We start from the raw sequence: 21,556 nt of genomic DNA, 5'->3' as shown, positions 1-21,556 counted from the left end.
CTGCCCGTTTTTTAAATTGGGTTCTTTTGTTGTTGTTGAGTTACATGAGTTCTTTATTTCTGATATTAATCTTTATTGAATATATCATTCACAAGTATCTTCCCTCTTTCAGCTGGTCACCTCTTTTGTTTCACGGATGCGTCCTTCACTGTGCATAAGTTGTTTAATTTGATGTAGTCCCATCTGTTTATTTTTGCTTTTGTTTCTCTTGACTTTGGAGTCATATCTCCTCCCTTAAAAAAAAAAAAAAGAATCTTTAAGACCAACATGAAGGAGATTACCGCCTCTGTTTGCTTGTAGGAATTGTATGGTTTCAGGTCTCACGTTCAAGTCTGCAATCCAATTTGAGTTGATTGCGGTGTATGGTGTAATATAGTGGCCTGTTTTAATTCTTTTGCATATGGCTGTCCGGTTTTTTCAGCACCACTTTTTTGAAGAGACTTCTTTCCCCATTGTATATTCTTGGCTCTTTTGTTGTAAAGTTAATTGTCCATATCTGTGTGGGTTTTTTCTGGGCTCTTTAGGGTTCCATTGATCTGTGTGTCTGCCTTTATGCCAATATAGAGGGTTTTTTTTTTTTTTTTTTTAAAGAGAATCATTTGGGGAGGCAGAGAGAAGCCAGTTGGGCTTAAAGCCACATGCTTGTCCATGTTTAAACAATGATAAAATTGCTTAAAAAAACATTCAACCACCTTCAGTGTCCCTAGTAGGGTATTGTATACCTCTGTAAGCATAATATAGGCAGGTAATTTTTTTCTTATACAATACTGAGAATATAGTTATGCACTTTTTAGCTTTAAAAGAAAATATAGTGATAATAAGTATTCTTACCTTCTTTTCCTTCACTCTTTGTAAATAGGTGTTTCTGATTTGCCTCTAATTAATTACTTTTTGCTAATTGGACATGTGAAAGCAATTAATTGCTTGATCAAACTAGTGCAAATCCTAATTCAGGTGAAAAGGGGCAAAGGGGAAATTTGTAGAAAGTAATAGTAAAATAAAACTGAAAATAAGCCAAGTAGGCTTTTGGTCAGGTGTATGTGAATATTAGGCTACTATTTGTTTTAAATTTTCCCTCTGTGAGCAACCTTTTCCCACCCCCCCCCCCCCACCCCTGACACAGCTGCAAATGTAGATTTTATGAATGATTTGTCTTCGCTCACCCTGGGGGCCTAGGTGATGAGCCACTGTTTTCTGCTCTTGCCAGTATCCCCGCCAGGGCAGAGTCACGTTTTCAAAGCATACACTGACGAAAATGTTACACAGTTAGATTATGGTAATGGTTGCACAGCTCTGTAAATATACTAAGGCCCATGATGTATCAAGAAAGCTGTTTTAAAGGAAGGCACGTGTGAGACATTGATTGCTCACTTGGAGTCCTTCATTGCTTTCCCAGACTGACTCAAAGCTCATCCTGCAGGGTCTTGCACGTGTTCCTCCTCCTCCTCCCCCTCCTCGTCCTCGTCCTCCTCCTTCTCCCCCTCCTCCCCCTGCTCCCCCTCCTCCCCCTGCTCCTCCTCTCCACACCGGCTCACCGAGCTTCAGCCAGGCTGGCCTCCGTACGCCACCCTCCTTCCTGGCTCAGCATCCTCATCCATGTTCCTCCCACCCCGCCGCCACCAATCTTGACCTCAGCTAAAGTGATATCTCCTTTATTGATTGATCCTTTTACTTTCCTTCCCTACTAGTATTTTTCCCTATTGCATCATGCTTCTTTCACTTAATTTTTGTATTTGTTTTACCATGTACACAAATGATAATTTATGTATGGATTGATGGAACCTGCTAGTGGAAAGAAAGCTTCAAGATGGTGGGGGTAATGTTCAGTTCAGTTCAGTCGCTCAGTCGTGTCTGACTCTTTGCGACCCCATGGCCTGCAGCATACCAGGCTTCCCTGTATGGTATGTGTTGTTGAGTTCCTTGGTGTTGTCGTTATTCTGCCTTGGAAATTTCGACCTGCCTTACCATGTTTGCTAGAAATCTTCCTTCTGGCAAGAAAGGGATAGGAACTACTGAGACAGATAGTGTGGAGGTCCAGTGGGTGTTTTGTTGCCTAGCAACGCAGAACTCTTAGACATAGACAGCTGGAGGCCACAGGGTTTATATAGTGCCTGTAACGTGGCCGCAGAGGCACAGGGTTCTGGGTTCACTAGGCTAGTTAGGTCTGACCACACCGTGACTGGCTGGTGTCTAGGGAGAAGCTGTGTTGTGCTTGGAATGCCCTCGGTGTGTGTTCCCGGAGCCCAGGGGCTTAGGGCTTGTGCCTACAGCATGTTTTCTACCATCTACCGTGGTCAGGAGTTATCTTGGTGGGTATTTTTGTCACTGTGGAGCTTACTCCCTCCAAATTCTGGAAGTGTGCATTATGGCACATTTGGCTAAGCTTGATAAGATGTGCCATAGTTTTAAAATGGACACCCAACAATACTTAGAGTTTTTTTCTTCGCTGGTTTCTTTTTGTTCTATGAAAAATACCCATCTCATTGAATATTTTTCATTCAATATTTCATAGGGACTATCTGGAGAAGGTCATGGCAACCCACTCCAGCATTCTTGCCTGGGAAATCCCATGGACAGAGGAGCCTGATGGGCTACAGTCCATGGGGTCGCAGAGTCGGACACGACTGAGCGACTGAAGATGAAGAAGATAAGTATATATATGCCTCAGCTATATAAAAGGTCCAAATTCTAAAGTTTATTCTTTGTTTCTCGGGGATAAAACGTTGTCAGGCAGTCCCAGCTATAAATTTTAAACAAAAGAAAATATGAATAAAGGAAGCTTATTAATTAGTGTCTCAGTTTGTTTCCGTAACTGAAATTTTTCGTATTTCTTTCTGCTTTAATGTAAGAGACTTTCTTTTTATACACAAATTACCAATGTTTGTATAATTGTAATTGGATATTTTCCACATCATGTTAGGAAAATCACTGTACTTTTTTTCTGGTGGAACTATCAGAACATGATTGTATCTCACACAATTGGCAATAGTGGTGGGAGGAAGTGGCTTTGACAAATTTCTTTCTTTTGAAATTGTTAGGGTTTTAGTTTCCAGAGGCCCATGGAGAAACTTTATCACTTGTGATGCTTATTTAGTTTTGAGCAGGTGGAGTAACTATTAATTCACAGATGTTGTTATGAATCCTAAAAGTCAAGTTTTGTGAAGCATTGTTGTAGCATAGGGTCAGTTATGCAGGCTTGAGAGGAATGTCTGGTTCAAGGCTATCTGTTCTTAACAAAAGTTACATGCCTTTTCTGAATAATTGTACCTAAGCCACAGGATTATTGGAAGAAGTATGTGAATCACTGTGTTGATGGTAGTTTTAGTAGTGCCTTTTTCATAGACAAAGACTGAAGTTAGTAACTTATTGCTGAGTTAGGCCATGGGTGGAAAACCCAGATGCCTATAGAAACTAGATAAGAAATATACATCATCAATGGGACTGAATGGGGTCATGATTCTTCTCTGAAGATATACTCACTGCTTATATAGCACATTTTTTTCTGTTTCAGAACAAAGTTCATATTTCTCATCAATAAATACAGATACTAGAGTTCTTTCTCAGATTTTCTCATGTTGACAAGTAAAACACAAATACATGCATACACCTACAGTGGGTGAAAAAACATCTGAGTCCATGGCTGTATTCACCGTGGTGGACACCAGTTGGGATGGCTAGGCTGAATCTGCCAGTTCTGTTGATCACTAAGGATTCAAACAGGTGGCACAGTTGTAAAATGAGAAGTACAGATTTGTGGCAGTTGACGTGATTACAATATTATCTATGCATGATCTTCCCAGGAATCTTGTAGAAACTAGAGACTTGATTCTTGGAGAACTAAGCAGTAGTAAAATGGACTGGGAGGGTTGGTTATTTCTGTATGATGTTTGAAGTCAGGAGTCCAGTTCTTTTTTAGGAGGGTGCCTCTGAGCAAGAGTGAACCGTGATATTTTTCAGATTTTCATCACACATGTAATGAGCCCCCATTTAAATCAGTTATTTAAGTGTACCTTTTCTCGGATCTACTGTGAAGTGTGTTCTTTTATTTCTGAACTTTTAAAAACTGTGACATAGTTGATTGCAGATGAATCACTCTAGTTTTTTGGGTTTCTTTTAGCTCTGTCAGATTTAAAAGGAAAAAATATCTTCCTTTTTTTAATCAGTGTTATTTTAGCATAAAATGCGGAAGAGAAGTTTATTATTTTGCCTCTCTACCTGTCTGAAGCCATTTTTACAAGCCTGTAAAAATGTTTTCTGTTTCCCTCTAGGAAACTATATTGCTGTGTGATTTCGTCTTTCTTTGAGCTGCCTTTGAGTTTTAGTAATCTGTTTTTCTTAAAAAAGTCATGGCTCTTTATTAGGCTCTTTATTAGGTATCTTTATCACTTTAGATGATGAAAAATACTTTTTTTGTTGTAGTTGGGATAGTAGGTACATTTGAATGTGATAAAATAGGTAATCTACTGTAATAGAATCTATTGTATTTGAGGTTAGCTCAGTATCACAAACAACTGGAGGGAACATTTGTAATGCAGCAGTTACAAAGGAATGCACTTTTTGATTCTACTTTTTGGGAAGCTCACTAAGTACTTTTCTGCAATTAATTGAAATACAGGCACAAAAGGAGATGAGAGCCTGATGGAATATTTAATTACTTTAACTATAATTTGATACTTTTGCCCATTGTAGTCACAAAAAAGATAAAGATTTATTCATTTTAGACTATTGTGTGGGATTTAATGTTGTTAAATGCTCTCAAAATTTAGAGACGATTATACCTGACAGAGATTTCACCATCCTTGAGGGATCTTTAATTTGTTTGTTGTATGAGCAGTTATAATAGATATAAACAGCCTGCTTAACTGATTGTCTGCCATTCTGGAAATAGACATTCTGCATTTGAAAATGTGAGTGCATATTACTTATATTGTAGTGGGCTTCTTTTTGGCAGTAACTCTGGCAGAGAATTCGGACTCTTAATATGAGAACCATCCATCCATTGTCCTAAGTAGTTTCCATCCTGGCACTGGGGAACCAGAATTTCTTTGACGTTTTCATTTTTGGACAGAAGCTGACCAATTCTCCCGGGCTTCTAAGTCCCTTTAGAATTACCTAGAACTGGACATATAGTTAGGTGGAAATACCTTCAAGTGTCACTGCACTATTTTGTTTTGGATACAAGATATGTGACTGTGGTGTAGATGGAGTTCAGGGCTGTTCTCTTCATAAACAGACTCTGCTTTCACCTTGACATAACTACCATCACACCCCTATTCCACTATAGGAGATCAAAAACAGACATTAGCTGTACTCTGTAATTTCTGTTCACATATTTGTAATTTTGAAAGAGAACATTATTTATCAATCCGTAACTATTTTTGTGTAGCTTCAGTGATCTTTCTCTCACAGGGAAACCTATGGAAAGACATCTATGTCAGGAACGTTATTTAATGTGTTGTTAAATGAGCCAGTCTCTTTATGTGAGAAATATTCAGCCAGTAAGTTAACATGGCTTGAAACTTCTTTCCCCTCTCAAGTCAACATTTCTGTAAAACACTGAAAGTAAAGAATGACACCAAATCCTTCTGAAGATATTGTTAAGGCAGATGGGATACACAGCTGCCTTTATATTCCCAGAATAAAAACATTTATTGTTACAAACTCTGTCCGGTGGCTGTGGGAAATTAAATCATGCACATAGGAAATCATTTTGTTGATATCTTCTGTTGTAGGTAAGCTCTTAGGATATTTTTGTAGGAAAGGATTGGGCCCTTGGGTCTGGAAACATTTTTATCTTTTTCGCTTTAGGCTGGAAATGCGGTAGGCTCTGTAGAAGTTGTGAGAGGTGGTAGAGTTTATGAACACTCCCTGATGAAAAGACCTGTCACTCAGTCAGCTTTCTGCATAACAACCAGCTTAAGATTTCCCCCTGCTGAGTGAGACATGGGAATCATTGGCTAGTTAACGCTATTGGTTTTGAAATCTCTACGTTTATCCTGTCAGCATTGAGAGACACATTCTCCTGGGTGATGGGAGTAGCTGGACTTTCCCTTGGTAAAATCGTATTCTCATATTATTATTATACTATCCAGACTCTTGAAAGCTACCCAAGTTTGATAGTCCTCATGTCCAGGTTTGCTATCTGTGTGTGTCGGTTCAAGTGTCATCAGACACAACCTCTTTCAAGAGGAGTGCATAGCAGGGTATAGTGTTGGGCATTCTTTCTTTCTTCTCCACCTGTTATATCATTGTGAACCCCATTTCCTGAAGTATTATAAACCACTGCAAGCTCTCCTGAGCTTCCTGCTCTCAGATGACTTCACCTCCATAAGCCACAGTAGGCTTGGTGCTGCAGAACTTGGAAGAATATGAAATATATGTTTGTATAACACCAACCCCTCCCTCTTGATAGTCACCTGATAACCATAGGTAGATTTACACTTCCTGTCTGTTCTGAGAAGTAAAACTGGATATTTTCATAAGCATGCACCATTTTTAATTGTGTAATTAAGTTGCTGACATAAGCAAGTAAGCAGTTTCACATTAAGGTAAGGATCCGTAAAGGCATGCATTTACATAATTTAATTTTCTGCACAGAAGATATTGAAAATCAATAGCATGATTCATAACCTCACCATATCATTGCCATGCTGCCGTTGGTTGGCTGTTGGAGTTTAGAAGAGTGCAGAGAGTATTAAAATTGATTGAATTTGGCATGCTGATTCTGTATCTTTACTTGGGAACCACAGATTGTTTCTTTTTGTAAATCTTTGCTCCTTGCCAATGAGATGTTAGGTTGCTTAATATACTCTGTATACAGTTTTTGACTGCTGTTCAAATAATTTTTAAAAGTTGCTTTTAGGGAGCACTTTGTCATATGATCAAAATACATTTGAAAAAGGGACTTGAAATTGTGTTTTCAGTAATGCGGTACAAGTAATACATGATTATGTTCTCATGAGGGGGAGAAATCACACACTACTGACATAGATGGAATAAAAGGAAAAACTAAATATAGTTACCTTTAATGAATAGTTGATGTGTTAAAAGAAATCTGGTGCTGGGGTGGTAAAGATCTTTGCCACCTGGTTCATTTCTGAGATGCTTCCTAAAAATTGCCTTTTAGATACTCCAGCTAGTTCCTTCTAGCTTCGTGTTTTAGATGTTTGTTCTTTCTGATAGTTGAGCAGTGATTGAAAAGCGAGACAATAGGGAAGAAGACAGTGTTTTTGCTTATGGCTCATGAAAGCACACATTAACACACACACACACACACAGACTGTAGACTCTAACATAGGCATCATCAGTTTTTCTGGTGTTTATGTATTCATTGACTCACTCACTCATTACTGAACGCATCCCATATATTAAGCTCTGTCATGTGAGGTAGGCTGAGAGCTCTTTGTCTCAGGGACCTTGACACGCTTCATAGGTTATACAGCATGTCCTTCCAAAGCAGGTCTTCCTGCCGTTTCTCACCTTGCTGGGTTCAACCTATGTCATTCCTAAGTACTTTGGGGGATGTGATGACCAAGTTAACCCACTCTCCGTGGGATGGCCCCGGCCTCTGTCACTTCTGGTCTGTTGGTCTTTATACAGCAAAGCCATGCCTCTTATTTTTGGCCCAAGTGAGACCCCCTTTAGACAGGCAGTCCCACTCCCCAGAGCAGATGCCTTGCACTACTTTGTGATGTGTTTGGATGGCTGGGAAAATAACTGCACTTTGGGGTGTGGGTTCTGTCCCTTCACAGAGTCAGGGGAAGCATCTTCTGATGTGTACCTCCCTTGTGTCTTGAGTTGGCCATGTCTTTGTAGACGTGCTTTGTCACTAATAGTTTAGTGGGCTTGGACCCCTGCCGGATGTGAGACCCTAAAGCCTCTGGCTTGTATGCAGTCAGGTAAAGAGTGTTGGGACTACCATCCCCTTCTAAGTACTTGGCTAAAGTACTTACCTGATGAAGCTTTGGCCTCCGTAGCGCCACATTGCCGGCAAGATGGGTAATGCAACCGCTGGTGGGCTTTGTTCTTCTTTGCTGCTCCCTGATATTCTCAAAGGTTCTGAGAAATAAAGGGGTTTCCCAGGTAAAGAACCTGCCTACCAATGCAGGAAATGCAGGAGATGTGGGTTGATCCCTGAGTCAGGAAGATCCCCTGCAGGAGGAAATGGCAACCCACTCCAGTATTCTTAGGGTTTCCCTGATAGCTCAGTTGGTAAAGAATCCACCTGCAATGCAGGAGACCCCGGTTCGATTCCTGGGTCAGGAAGATCCGCTGGAGAAGAGACAGGCTACCCACTCCGGTATTCTTAGGCTTCCCTTGTGGCTCAGCTGGTAAAGAATGTGCCTGCAATGTGTGAGACTTGGGTTCAATCCCTAGGTTGGGAAGATCCCCTGGAGAAGGGAAAGGCTGCCCACTCCAGTATTCTGGCCTGGAGAATTCCATGGACTATACAGTCCAGGGGGTCACAAAGAGTCAGACATGACTGAGCAACTTGTACTTTTTACTTTCCAGTATTCTTGCCTGGAGAATCCTATCATGGACAAAAGAGCGTGGTGGGCTACAGTCCATAGGATCACATAGAGTCAGACATGACTGAATCGACTTAGCACGCACACATGCTTAATGTATGACTGACTGAGAAATAAAATACCTTCTAGCCAAAAAAAAAAAATTGGGGTACTGGGAGTGGAGACTGTGATTCTAGTGGGTCTGGTATAAAGTGTATAAGTTAATATCTTTCAGGATAACCTTATTCCTTCTTTTATTTTTTATACCTGGTTCATTTGTTTGTGAGCAGAATCTGGTGGAACTCTGATTCAGTTCATATTTGTCTTAAGTGCTCAGGTTGATGCCACACTGGTGTGATTCTTGCAGTAGGCCATTCATTTCTTTGGCCAGTTCTTTACTAACATTAAAATAGGCTTATTTAACCTGGCAAGTTATAGGCTGTGAGCATGAGTGGACAGTGTCACGATGTACAGGGCCTAACGTCCAGCTCCACAGGGAAGTTTGTGGTTCTTATTGCTGGCTGAAAAACAGAATAGCCTGGAAAACTTTTAGCAACAACAACAAAAAATACTGCTATTTTGATTCCACACCTTAGACTAAAGATGAATCTCTGGAGGCAGGGTCCAGCACATAGGGTCTTTATTTTTTGTTCTGTTTTTAAAGCAGCTGGGGTTGAGAGAGCTCTAGTCCAACAATAGCATTTTCTGCATGGAAAAATTGATTCTTGGGTGTTGTATCCTGTTTGAAGGCCACCAAGGTCACATTAATGACATTGGGGGGAAAGGGAGCATTGGTAGGTAATTGGTCATGTAACTATAAGCCTTCCAGGGGTTGATTTCAAATTGGCTTTGTCCTGAGCTTCAATATTCAGCAGAATTGATCCGTAGATTTTACATTTTCTGGCTTGGTTCCATTTTGAGCACCTTTGCTGATCCTGTGTGTGACCCTCAGCCACTCCCATGAGGCTTCAACTTTTGTCATAATACCTTCAGTAAGAGAGAGAAGACTCTCTCTGACTGCCTGGTGTCCCCATTCCCAAACATCTATATCCCTGAGCTAAACATACCAACCTCACAGGATTGGCATAAAGAATGACACCAGGTGCTCTGAGCAAAGCACCTTTTTCAGCTCTGGGCATGTGGTACTTTTTAAATACCTGATAACACAGTGGAAATTTGTTGCAGTGTCTCTGTTTTGGTAATCCTCATACCCTACTCCGCCGGCTAGGTCACAAGTCATGGATGGGATAGCCAGTCCTGTTTCCCTGGCATCTCCAAAGATGGGCTTTGTTTGACTTACACTGCTGAATCACTGCAAACCATGCCCCTGACCCCATGGAATATATGGGAGTGGGGGCACGGTTTTTAGTCATTTTCCTGGGACAAAGAGGAAGGGTTATTTGGGCGTAACTATTTAGACAAGATTGGGCTTGTTCAGGGTGGTCTGGCCATAGACCGGGAGTAACTATTTAGAGTGAATTAACTCTTAAGAAGTGTAGTAAACAGATACATAAAATGTCTCCCATATATACACAGAAATAAGCTGAACAATTAGGAAACTTTTTAATGGTATTTGGCTATGTGGGTGAACCTCAGTTTCCCTATCTGTAAAACAGAGCTAAAAATACCAACCTCTAGGGTCATTATGAAGATAACACAAGTTACTATGAACAGACCATGAAGCCAACCAACTAGTTTGCTTCAGTGGAGGAAAAAAATAGATGAAGAGATGGGAAATTTTGTTTTTGATCGCTGGAAGCTTAGAATGACCAACTTCCTGAGATTCTGAATGGCTCGCCTGCAAGAGCATAGGATGGATCGGGATCATATGTACCTAAACCTTCATCATTCTTATAAAATGGTTAGTAACTTAGGTTTTGACTCTGTCATTCAGGACCAAACAGCGGGCATACATGACACCCGGTTTACTTTGCTGATGTTATGTTTGGATTTTGTAAGATTCCCATTTCCCTCTAAAGGGCTTGTATCTGTGGAGTAGCTCTTGTTCAAGCTTTATTCCTTTTAAAGCCAGTCTTGGCAATTGACATGGAAGCAAAAAGTGTAATGCTTACATATTTCCTGATTTTCCTTCATGACCATCACATTGTGAACAAAATTAATGCCATCATGGTGAGATGATGATTATTATCACTACTCTGGCTAATTTGAATAGAGAATGTATTGTGCTTTCCTGGTGCCTTCAGAGTCTTAAACTGAATATATAGTTCCTCTAAGCATTTTCCTTGCTTTTCAAAGGCACACTTGATTTTGTTTGGGTGCATTTAAATATTAACACAGACAGCTGGGATGTATTGTTTGAAGTGTAGTTGCAATTCATTTTGGATTCTGGGCACCTGTGATGCTTGTCTTCTGACACATCAGTGCAGTCAGGTGTGGGCTCACCACAGAAGAAATTTGCATCCATGAAGTGGCTAGGAGGGGAGGGCTTTTGAACACTGTAGCAGGCAGATGCAAGCTCTTGATAATGGGGTAGAAAATTGGATTCATTTTGAGTTTTCAAAGAAATGCATCATTAAACAGTGCCTCTTTTCTGAGCATTGTTGGCCTTGGAGGGTTTCAAGTTTCACATCTTCAGATATAATAGGTGACTCTCTGGGATCCAGAGTTTGTGGAGGACTGGTTCTTACCATGGGGTGGCCCCCAGGCCTGAGACTGTGCTGTGTTTGGATGGTAGAGGCCTGAGCTTTGTGGCATGCATGCTTATGTTGGATTCCTTGATCTGCTGTATACTCCGTGTCACTGAGCGTTCATTCCTCCATCTGTAAAAGAGATGGAATGACTCCTTGCTCAGTGAACATTCAATAAGGCTGGAAGCACTCTGCACCTAGGATATAGGCTTATACACACAGTTGGAACCGAAACTGCAAGTTCCAGGTCTACTAGTTGTTAAAGTTACTCAACTACTCTAAGCTTTAGTTTGCTTATCAATAGAATGGGCCAGTTATTGAAACACTGCATCTGTTGCCTGGTGGTGTGTTGTAAATTATATAAGATAATGCATGTAAAGGGTTTAGTGCGCCTCGGGTTCATGGTAGGGAGAAAAGTTTCACGGTAGTTAAGTCAGACAGTGACGAATCTGCCTACCAGTGTAGGAGACCAGGATTCGAACCCTGGGTCAAGAAGATCTTGGAGAAGGGAATGGCAACCCACTCCAGTATTCTTACCTGGACATGCCCCTGAACAGAGGAGCCTGGCAGGCTACAATCTATGGGGTCACGAAGAGTTGGACATGACTGAGCGACCTAACACATACACAAGCTATTGTTTGTATTAATGATAATCCTGGTGATCTGTCGAGGTTCTGCTGCAGTTGTTCTTCTGTAACGTCAGCACGTTCTATTCAGCTACCCCAGGGTCTGTGCTTCTAGGCGGTCCCAGGGCTGTGTGCATTTGACACCCGTCCTGGTGCAGCGGGCTGACGGTTTTGACTCACTGCAGCTCTCCTGTCTTGCAGCGTTGACCGAGGGCTACGTGGGGACCCTGCACCAGAACAGACAGGGCAGCTCGGTGCAGGCGCAGATCCGCAGGCGCAAGGCTTCCGGCGACCCGTACTGGGCCTACTCGGGTAAGTTGACTTGCTCCCATCGCGATCATGCGGGTCAGTTCACGTCCCATTACACTCGCTCAAAGGCACGCTTTTAATCAGTTTCACGCCTGATTTCTGTTTGTTCCAACCTTTTGTAGTTCTCTGAAAGTTGAAATATTCAAGGCTGTTTTTCCTTAATATGATAAGTACCTTAATTTATCTCTCCCACCTGTTTCTCCAACCTGCCTTTTCCCCTCAATTTGCATTTATTTCTGAACTTTACTTGTTAATGAGTTATTGTACCAAACTTGTAATTTTCTGAAAGACGTGGCCTTTTCTTGTCTCTTCCCAGAGGCTGTGATTTCAGAGAGCAGAAAATATAAGCCTTGTCTTGAGCTACTAAATATCTGCTAAATATTACACAGCCTCACGTATCAAAATGACCTATTATGCTTTAATCTAAGAAATGCAACTTTATTTTCTAATAAGATCTTTCTAGTTTTATATATTTCAGCCCACTGTGATATTTCTGTAGCTCTTTTCAATTTTTATTTTCACTTTTCGCCTTCGAGTCAGTGAAGAGAGAGTACACATTGTTACAACTCTGAATACTAATTTGGAAATAATTTTCTTACATTTTAAGGGGCAAGAGAAAAAATATCTGCAAGAATATACAGGCCTTTCTGGTTTATGCATCTAACAACTGTCAAAAAGAAGATAGGTGGATTGTTATTTCTAAAAGAGATTTTGATGCTCAGAAATATATGGGAAATATATTTTTAGCTAATTAAGGAGGAATTCTTGAGCAAGACAGACCACTTTGGAAATCCCTGTAGCACTGAATAATTCAGATTTTTTTATGAAAGTGCTTGGAGGCACAGAGTATTAGTCTCAATAATAAATGTATGCATTTTCTATGTTGTTGCTTGTAGAACTGAAAGGTATTATTGTCATTATTATACCCTGGTCTTAAACCCTGAGTTTCTACCTGCAAATCTTGTTACATTTATGTCAGTGTAAAATTTATAGGCCTGATCTTTAATTACACCTTATCTATTGGCTTTTTGCATCCTTTTGTCTATTGATAAATCTTCTGCCCCTCTAGGGAGAATAGCCTATCTGTTTTGTTTTGCAAGGAACAGATAGTGATTCTGAAGTCTTTCATCACACCCCATTCCTTGTGATTAGAAGTATCTAATTAGAACCTTTTTGTCACCATTTCTGATAAATGAAGGAAATTGGGAGATGAAAGCCGAAAGTTACATATATATGGCTTCCTGGCAAGAAACCCAAAGAAAATTTATCATTTTGTTCTCTGTGCTTCTGATAGAAGTTAAGAAGAGGCATAAAGTGGCCTGCTGTTTACAGTTCATCAATTTTGAAAATAATGCTGTTGGGGGATTGGAAATTCTATGACATCAGCATGTACAGTTGCAGATGGCAGTGACTTTTCCCCTTATTTAGTTAAGACTGGGCATAATTAGTAGTATGATCTTTGGGGTGGAGACGTGGTTGATCTTCTTAACTCTGGACTTGATGAGTCTCCATTTTGTATTTCTGGAATGCATTGTGTCTGGATTTGAAAACTTCTATCGGTGGAAAAGCTAATAGTTTATCTTCAGTGGGTTGGCATGCTCTTCATAAAGAATCTGGTAGTCTTGGGCTTTGCAGGACATGTGGTCTCTGTTGCTGCTCTTCAACTCTGTTGTCAGTGGAGAGGCAGCCATAGGTAGATGGACAAACTAGCTGTGTCCTCATGGAAATTTATTTATGACAGTGAAATTTGAATTTATTATAATTTTCATGTGTCAGGAAATCTTATATTTTAGACTTTTTCCCCTCAACCTTTTAAAAATAAGAGAAACCATTCTTACTTTGCAGACTGTACTAAAATTGGTGGCTGGTGGGATAGGGTCCACAGACTATAGTTTGTCAACCCTTGTTTTAGCTGTGTTTTTTTCTGGAGCCAAGATAAGGCAGTTATTTGAAGAATCCCTTAGAAGGGTATAGACTGGCTTGGAAGAATCACCGAAGTAGCTTGCTAGGCATAATGGGAAAAACAAAAGTAAAAGGAGAAGAAAAGCATAAGAGAGTAACCAGTTGAGGTTTATAGTCATCTTCTTGAACATTCCGTGATATCAATTGTTATTTTCAGCGAAGTGATGAAATATTAGTTTTCACATCAAGAACTCTTACGGTGTTCTTTGGCACTTGAACTGCCAAACAAAAGGTCATTATTTGTAGAGGGAAATGGTTTTAAATTGAGCAATAGTGAAGTAGTCCACTTCATGAGAGAGGGGTTTAATGGTCCAAATGTTAACCTCATGACTTTAATTCACAAATCTGTATTAGTTCTTCCTAAGATAAGGCACTGGTATACTTTGGAGAGGGGGCAGTGTTGTGTGTGACACTGTGAATTTTCAAGTCACGTATGTAGACTGTGGCTCAAATCTACCATTAATACCTCTTAATATCTTTATGAGGTTGGGAAGACATTTAACTGCTTGGAGCCTCAGTCTTCCCATCTTTGAAAAAGGAATAATTAGTAGCACTTCCCTCATAAAGCTGTTAATGGGAATGAAATGAGGTGTGTGTGAAAAATTTAACAAATTCCAGGCATAAAGTGCCTAATGTTACTTTTTGCTGTTTTTCACACTATTAGTACTTTTGCTACTGGTTTACTGTTGTTATTGGAATTCTGTTTTAGGTACTATGATTGTTACTGGGAGATCCTTAGGTAATACTTGGAGCTCAGCAAGCTAAATTCTATCAGCCATACTTCATAAGAATTGCCCATTTGAGATTTTGGGAATGAGGGTTCAGCAAACTAACTGTCCTCAAGTTCAGGGCTTGGCAGACTACCAACGTCCACCTGTATTTGTGTGTAAAGTTTTATTGGAACACAACCGTATCCATTTTGTTGGCTATTGTTGATGGCTGCTTTCATGTTAAGACTGCAGAGTTGAGTAGTTACTACACAGAAATTTGATGAAGAAGACTAGACTATTTTCATCTAGCCCTTTGCAGAAAAGGTTTGCCAGCTCCTGATCACACTGGTACAGCCTGGGGTTTTGAGCAGCTGTTAGCCTGACTCAGAAACAAAACTGTGTGGAGATTTGGAACATGTCTCTCTTTTTCTTCTGGCCTTGTATTTCCCTTGAGCTGAAATGTCCCCAGCAAATGTTCTAGTTAGCATTCACAGTGATTCTTGTGTTCCTGCTTTTGAAAAGTTCCGGGAAGAATACAGATGAGGAAGTGATATGTTTTAGGAGGGGAAACAGGGAGAGGAGTTGGTGTTGGTGGTCCTGGGCCCCCCCCTGGGTTGTGGTGTCCTTCCTCATCATTAGGTTGCCTTTGGGTACAGGGTGGCGTTTGGTGAATGATGCTGGTCTGGTTATTCTGGTAGCAGCCCACCCGGTCAGCCCACTGGTCACTTGAGGAGAGGTACGTAAGTAGTTGAGCTGTGGAGAACTTGTTTTTTTTTTTTTTTTTTTTTGAGAACTTGTTTTAAGGATACTGTCATGATCGTGCCACGTTAGGACTAGCTGAGTGATTTCAGTGTCACTGCATCATCTTGGATAATGTCTGCGTCCTATTTATATTTGAAAATGATCAACAACCTTACTTCATAGTCTCATCGTATGATGCCACTGTGAACACCAGCAGCTTTTGGATCGAGGACTGTTTATTGAGGAGCCTGGAGACTGGTGTTTCAGTCCTATTGCACCCATCTGAGGATAAACTGTCTCTCTGGTTCTTAGTTATTTCTACTCTAAAAAGGAGTGGTCATAATGTCTAGTTAATGGTGAAAACATCGTGCATAGGAGAAATGAAACAGAACATAAATGTAAGATTATTATCATTGACTGTTAATAATAATGTAATTTCAAGATTGCTTTATATCTTTGGATGTATTTTCCTTATACCAAGAACAGGAAAAAGGAGGGGAACACCCTTTGATATATTTCATACAGAATTACACTGAGAAAAACAGTTAACAATAATTTAGGTGTCTATTGAAAATATTGAAACGCCTGCAGTGCAGGAGACCTGGGCTTGATTCCTGGATTGGGAAGATCCCCTGGAGAAGGGAATGGCTACCCACTCCAGTATTCTGGCCTGGAGAAATCCATAGACTGTATAGTACCTGGGGTCACAAGCAGTCTGACACGACTGAGCGACTTTCACTTTTTTTTACTTCTCTTCTGTTGGTTTTCTTGATTAAAATACAGATATTTTTTCTGTGTTATTTGATGTGATGACAGCTCATGAATTTTGGAGTTTGCCCAGAACTTCTGTAATTATGACACAAAAAGTAACACATGCTAGGTAGGTCATTGTTGCTGGAAAGGGAACTGAGAAACAAATTTGGAGCAAGTTCAAGTAGAAATTTGAAGCATTTTTATAAAGCTTTCTGTTTTCTCTCCACCCCCTCAAAGACTTAGGGAAAAACAGGTGGTGGGTTTCTCCTCCCACGCTGTTTTAACTTATCCTCTTCGGTGGTTTTCTTCATTTTTAATAATCTTCATCTCATGTTCCTTTTGTGTAGATAGATTCTGTGAATCAATACAAGGGGGGCATTTCTCACTTTTAGAGGACTCCAAAATTGAGACATGCCTTGACCAAAATTCCTTGAAAGAAGTGTCTGGTGCTGCACTAGGTGGAGGTCAAGCAGGATTGCTCTAAGAGGCATTGAGGGACGGGATTTCCAAGGGCCTTTCTGATTGTCCTGGGGTTTGATGACTTGCTCAGCTGTGAAATGGAGATAAAAGGACATACCTTGTATGGCTTTGAGAGCTAGCAGTAATATATGTAATCATCTGGTATGGTTGTTAATCACATGGCCACCCCACTATACTATGCATATGAAGATCTTGCTTTGTAACATGCGTGTGTGTGTATGCTTGTGTGTGAGAGAGAGAAGGAGAAAGGGAAGGGGAAGAGGCAGAGAGAGAGAGATTTCCCGAACTAAATGTAGTTTTTAAGGACAAAGATTATAGCTTATTATTTCTTGTTTTTCCTGCTGTGTGCCAGAATATCTCCTCTTGTATATATTTGGAACATATTTTTCAAGTAGGTGAATGCATGGATGGATACATGAATTCATACCAGAGTCTGTGCTCGGGAACTCACTAAGGGGATCTTGCCATGAAATTCAGATAAGTTAGTGGGTGATTTACAAAAGGTTTCACCGTTGGATCCTTTTAAGTAAGGAGCTCCCCTGGTGAACTTAAGACTAATTAAATTCCTAAAATAACATTTCCATGCCTATTTTTAATAACATCTATACAGGCTAAAGCAAAATACACAAATGCCTGCCTAAGTCTGCTTTTGTCATTAGAAGAGTGGAAGGCACTCTGGAAACTTACAGTTTAATGTTAATATTGTCATACTGTTTGCCCCTCTCCTGATAACCTCTTCCAAAGTCTCTTAAGGGAATCATTTCCCCAGAGACATTCCCTTTGCAGTAGAGACCTTCTGATCTGATGGGACCACACTGTTGATATTGATACTCCTAAGTCCTGGCTCAAGGGTATGTCTACCTGACCCCACTCTCTTAACTCATCAGTTTCCTATTTATTTTTGACAGCGAATTTGTATCTTCTTTACAATTCTCTAGGAATCTATTTGCAGTTTTAAAGTAGAATTTATTGTGTGCCAGGTGGTGTGGTGTAGTGGGAGGGGCCAGAGAAATTCCTCAGAATGGCTCTTGCCAGGTTCCATTAGAGATGGACAGGTGTTTTCCAGAACGAGCAGAAGCCTAGAGGCATAAAATGACCTAGCCTTGACTGGGGAGCTGGAAGTACCTCAGTGGGTCTGGGGACGTGGTCAAGTGAAACAAGTTAAGGGAATGGTGCAAAGTATGGGAAGTCGACCAGGAGGGCTCTAGCAGAATTCTGCTGGAGACCTAGAGCATCTTTCTGAGGGAGTCATTTAAGAATTTTATGGTGAAAATGGTCTAAGTTGGTTTTACGTTTGAGTGAGACCTCAGGTTGTAGGATTAAGGCTCGGTCAGCAGGGGAAGAGAGCAGAAACTATGAGAAATGTTGAGGTTGTATTGTCAGGAATTTGAGAGATGAAAGAGCCGTGGGAATTGATTACATTTTGTATATGAAAGAGAAAGCAAAATGAATTGTCTGGGATGTTCCCCAGAATGATTGAAGAGGGCATTGCATTTAATTTAAATGAGTGAATGAGGAATGGTGGGCTGGTTGTAAAGATAAATTTGGACTTGAACCTATTAAGACATGGTATAGTATTTTGTTCATATTTCTTACACCCTTTAAACTTTATGTTCCTTGAGCAGAACCTTTGTCTGTAATTAATCTTTGTATCTCCCTATTTCTACCTTAATGTTTTGAAATAGAAATAGTTTGTAGGACAAAGTACAAGCTATTTTTTCCTGTAGGTACTTGTTGTTTTTTTTTTTTTTTTCTTTTTGCACTTGATCTGTGATTACAAGGATAGACAGAGTGAGAAAAAAACACATGTGGTCACACACTAATCAGGACTTTATGTATAAAAGAGAGAAATGTGGTGCCATATGCTTAAGGTACCTTCAACATTTTTTAATGCAGACTTTGGCTTTTTTCTCTTCCATCGTTTGAACGAAATTATTCTAGTAACTTAGAGATGTGTTCTTTATCTTCTTTTTAACTTTGTTCTAATCTGTGCTACTTGAGTTCAAACATTTCTTAGCATCTTCTCTCTGGAGGTGGTTTCACAAGTGCTTGTAAAGCTAACAGATACTATTGTATGTTGTAAGAGTACATCAATAAACTCCTTAGGGTCCTTGTGACCCTTGGCAAAAGCGTATTAGAAGATGAAGTTTTATTCAATGCTGGATTGGTATCAAGTGCTGTGTAACAGTGATAAAAGTTTCAATTGTTGCTATGATGACATATTTAAAACATGGGTAAATGGAAGGCTGAAAGTTTGGGTTTTAAATCAGCCTTGAAGGTAGCAGGTTGATGGAGCCTTTTTTTTTTTTTTTTTTTTAAGGACTCTGGCATAATCTATGAAAATATTGAATGTTGATAGTCTTTGATCTAGTGCCTCTGCTTCTAGGAATTTGTCTTTCAGAAACACTTGTATGTATCCCCAGTGTGCCATTGTGAGCAGAACAGCCTAAATAACCATTAGTAGGGACTTGGGTAATTTTAGTACATCCTTGTCATGAAATGCTTAGTAAAGAGGTACCAACATGAATGAGGCTGAGCTCTACAAGATGTATAAAATAATTTGGGTAATAAGGTCTCATCACTAAATAGAACTAAGAAGTTGAGAAACTGTACGCAAAGGTTAATTGTGATTATTAGTGAGAAATGATGGATACTGCCTTTTTACATTTATATGTATACAATATTATATTATCTTATAGAATTATATCTGGAATATTTTATTTTATTATGCCAATACATTCATAATATTTCCTAAAATAATTCTTGTATGGTAGATGGCTGAGTTTCATCAAATTTAGCCAGTTTTCTTTGTAACTATTAATATTTCGAGGGGAGAGGAAGAAGAAGAAAAAACTGCAAAGAAAGCCAGAAGGAAAGGAAAAGCCTTTTTTTGTCTCTTTAATTGGCTATATCTACATTTTTCAAGTGAAACATTTTCACTGACATTTCAAATTTTATAAGATGCTGATATGAGCCGTGCAGAAATTAATGCACTGATATTGATGCAGTTTGAACATCAAGATTTATTGTACAAAGCAGTAAATATTGATGCAGGCAGAGGTAAGGTCAATATTTGCTTTGATATAACATAAATCTTAATATTTAGTAATCTTTACATTTAGTGGGTCTACAGAAGGCATACAGAGAATTATCTACAAGTATGTATTTTTCATACCTGTGATGGATCAAAGTCAGACATCTTTTTTCCTGGTCATAAATTTGAAAGGATGATACTCTCTCCTTTAAAACTGATATCTTTGGGGTAGGGGCCTGGTGAGTATGGGTTAGTAGAGAAACATGATTAATTTAAAGGTTCAAAGGAATAGCATACCTAGCCTTACACATGCATAATGATTGGAGAGCCAGTGATTTGCAATGTGCTGTGTGATTTACTTAAAGGCTACTCGTTTTCCTTTGTAACCTAACAAAACGTACTCATTTATTATATATAATTTGGCTCGTAAAACCCACTTGCTGACTGTATAAAAGAGAGGAACGTTTCTGTCATTCCCTTTGGATATTGTTAAGTTTTGTTATGTGGAATTTTTTGGCAAATAAGATGTTATTCATATATATCTTGCTGAGTAACATTTTATTGGGTTTCCCTTGCAATCAATAAGATGAACTACACCCTTATTCCTTATCTTGTCTCTTCTCTTGCTGAGGTGAGCTTCACAAAAGTAAGGGAAAGCTTACTGAATTTCATTAGGTTTTGAATTTTTATCAATAGTATTGCCATTATGTGGCTGGAATAAGTATCTACTGTGTGCCTAAAGAGGGCTATTCTATTTGTTTATATATAGACAGGAGCTTAGTTTATGGGGTCAAGTTTAATCTTGTATTTGAACAAAAGTGTTAAAGGGATATATAGTCGCGTTGTGGTGAGTCCACTGTGAATATTGTTCCTGTCTGATACCCATGCAAAATGCTGTCGTTGGTCTTCAATAGTTTGTTAAGTGATCCTAAAATTAATCTCACTTCCATCTCTCAGCTGCTAATTTCCCATGACCCTATTTGAGATCAATAGCATTAAACATAGTACATCTTCTTGGTTGTCTTTCTTGCTATTAAAAGTTAACCTTTCCTCCATTTAAGTTATATTAAACTCTGTATTTTATCATGTAATTAAGACTTTGTTTAGGTGAAAATAAAACAAATCAGTAGTAGGTATATCATGTGGAACCTTGACTTCTTGACAAATGCTTTCTGGTAACTTTAGGAATCCTTGCTTTTCATTAATAATACTACAGTGTGTAATAAATAGTTTTCCCTGAGTGTAGTATTAAATGTGATTTTTATGTCATGTGAAAAATGACTCTACTGTGGTATAAGTACTTGACTTTAGCATAATAAAGTCATTTCTTCTTAAGTTCTCTATCAAGGAGAAACTCACAATTTAGTGCTAATAGGTCTATAATAATTGTCTGTCACTTGCCAATATCACTTTTTAAAAGAAACAGGTCTTGCCCAGGGCCTTCACCTGGAAGAGTATTTTAGAATTTGATCCTGTGACCTTCATTATATCCTGGTATCCCTAATTTATGAAAGGCTGTGCTAGTTTTCTGTTTTGATGCGTTAAGTTTCCTATTAATTACATATTTAAGATTTTATAAAAAGTTAGCCAGTTTAAAAATAAAAGTTAAAAGTCAGCAATTGTACAGCTGGGTGTTCCAAGATCGCAAAATAAGTCTTCTCTAGGAGAATGTTATCACCATTTTGGAAGGATTGAAAAGCCTCTTAAATGCCATACAATCAACCTGAATCTCTGCTGAGAAAAAAATCATGAAGGGTATCAGTCAGTTCAGTTCAGTTCAGTCGCT

The 21,556-nt window shown here is 39.4% G+C and overlaps 1 protein-coding gene across 3 annotated transcripts in view; it reads left to right on the top strand.

The window, feature by feature from the left end:
- The window catches only part of PTPRG (protein tyrosine phosphatase receptor type G), a 747,715-nt gene that overhangs the window by 187,344 nt on the left and 538,815 nt on the right, over window positions 1–21,556 (top strand). For all 3 annotated transcript variants that reach the window (XM_043885370.1, XM_043885371.1, XM_043885369.1), the window contains exon 2: window positions 11,983–12,093. In XM_043885370.1, coding sequence (XP_043741305.1) covers window positions 11,983–12,093 — 111 coding nt within the window. The remainder of the gene's footprint in view (window positions 1–11,982; window positions 12,094–21,556) is intronic.

This window comes from Cervus elaphus, chromosome 24 (genome assembly GCF_910594005.1).
Source record: "Cervus elaphus chromosome 24, mCerEla1.1, whole genome shotgun sequence".
Taxonomy (NCBI): Eukaryota; Metazoa; Chordata; class Mammalia; order Artiodactyla; family Cervidae; genus Cervus; species Cervus elaphus.
This window is presented reverse-complemented; position numbering and strand designations above follow the sequence as displayed.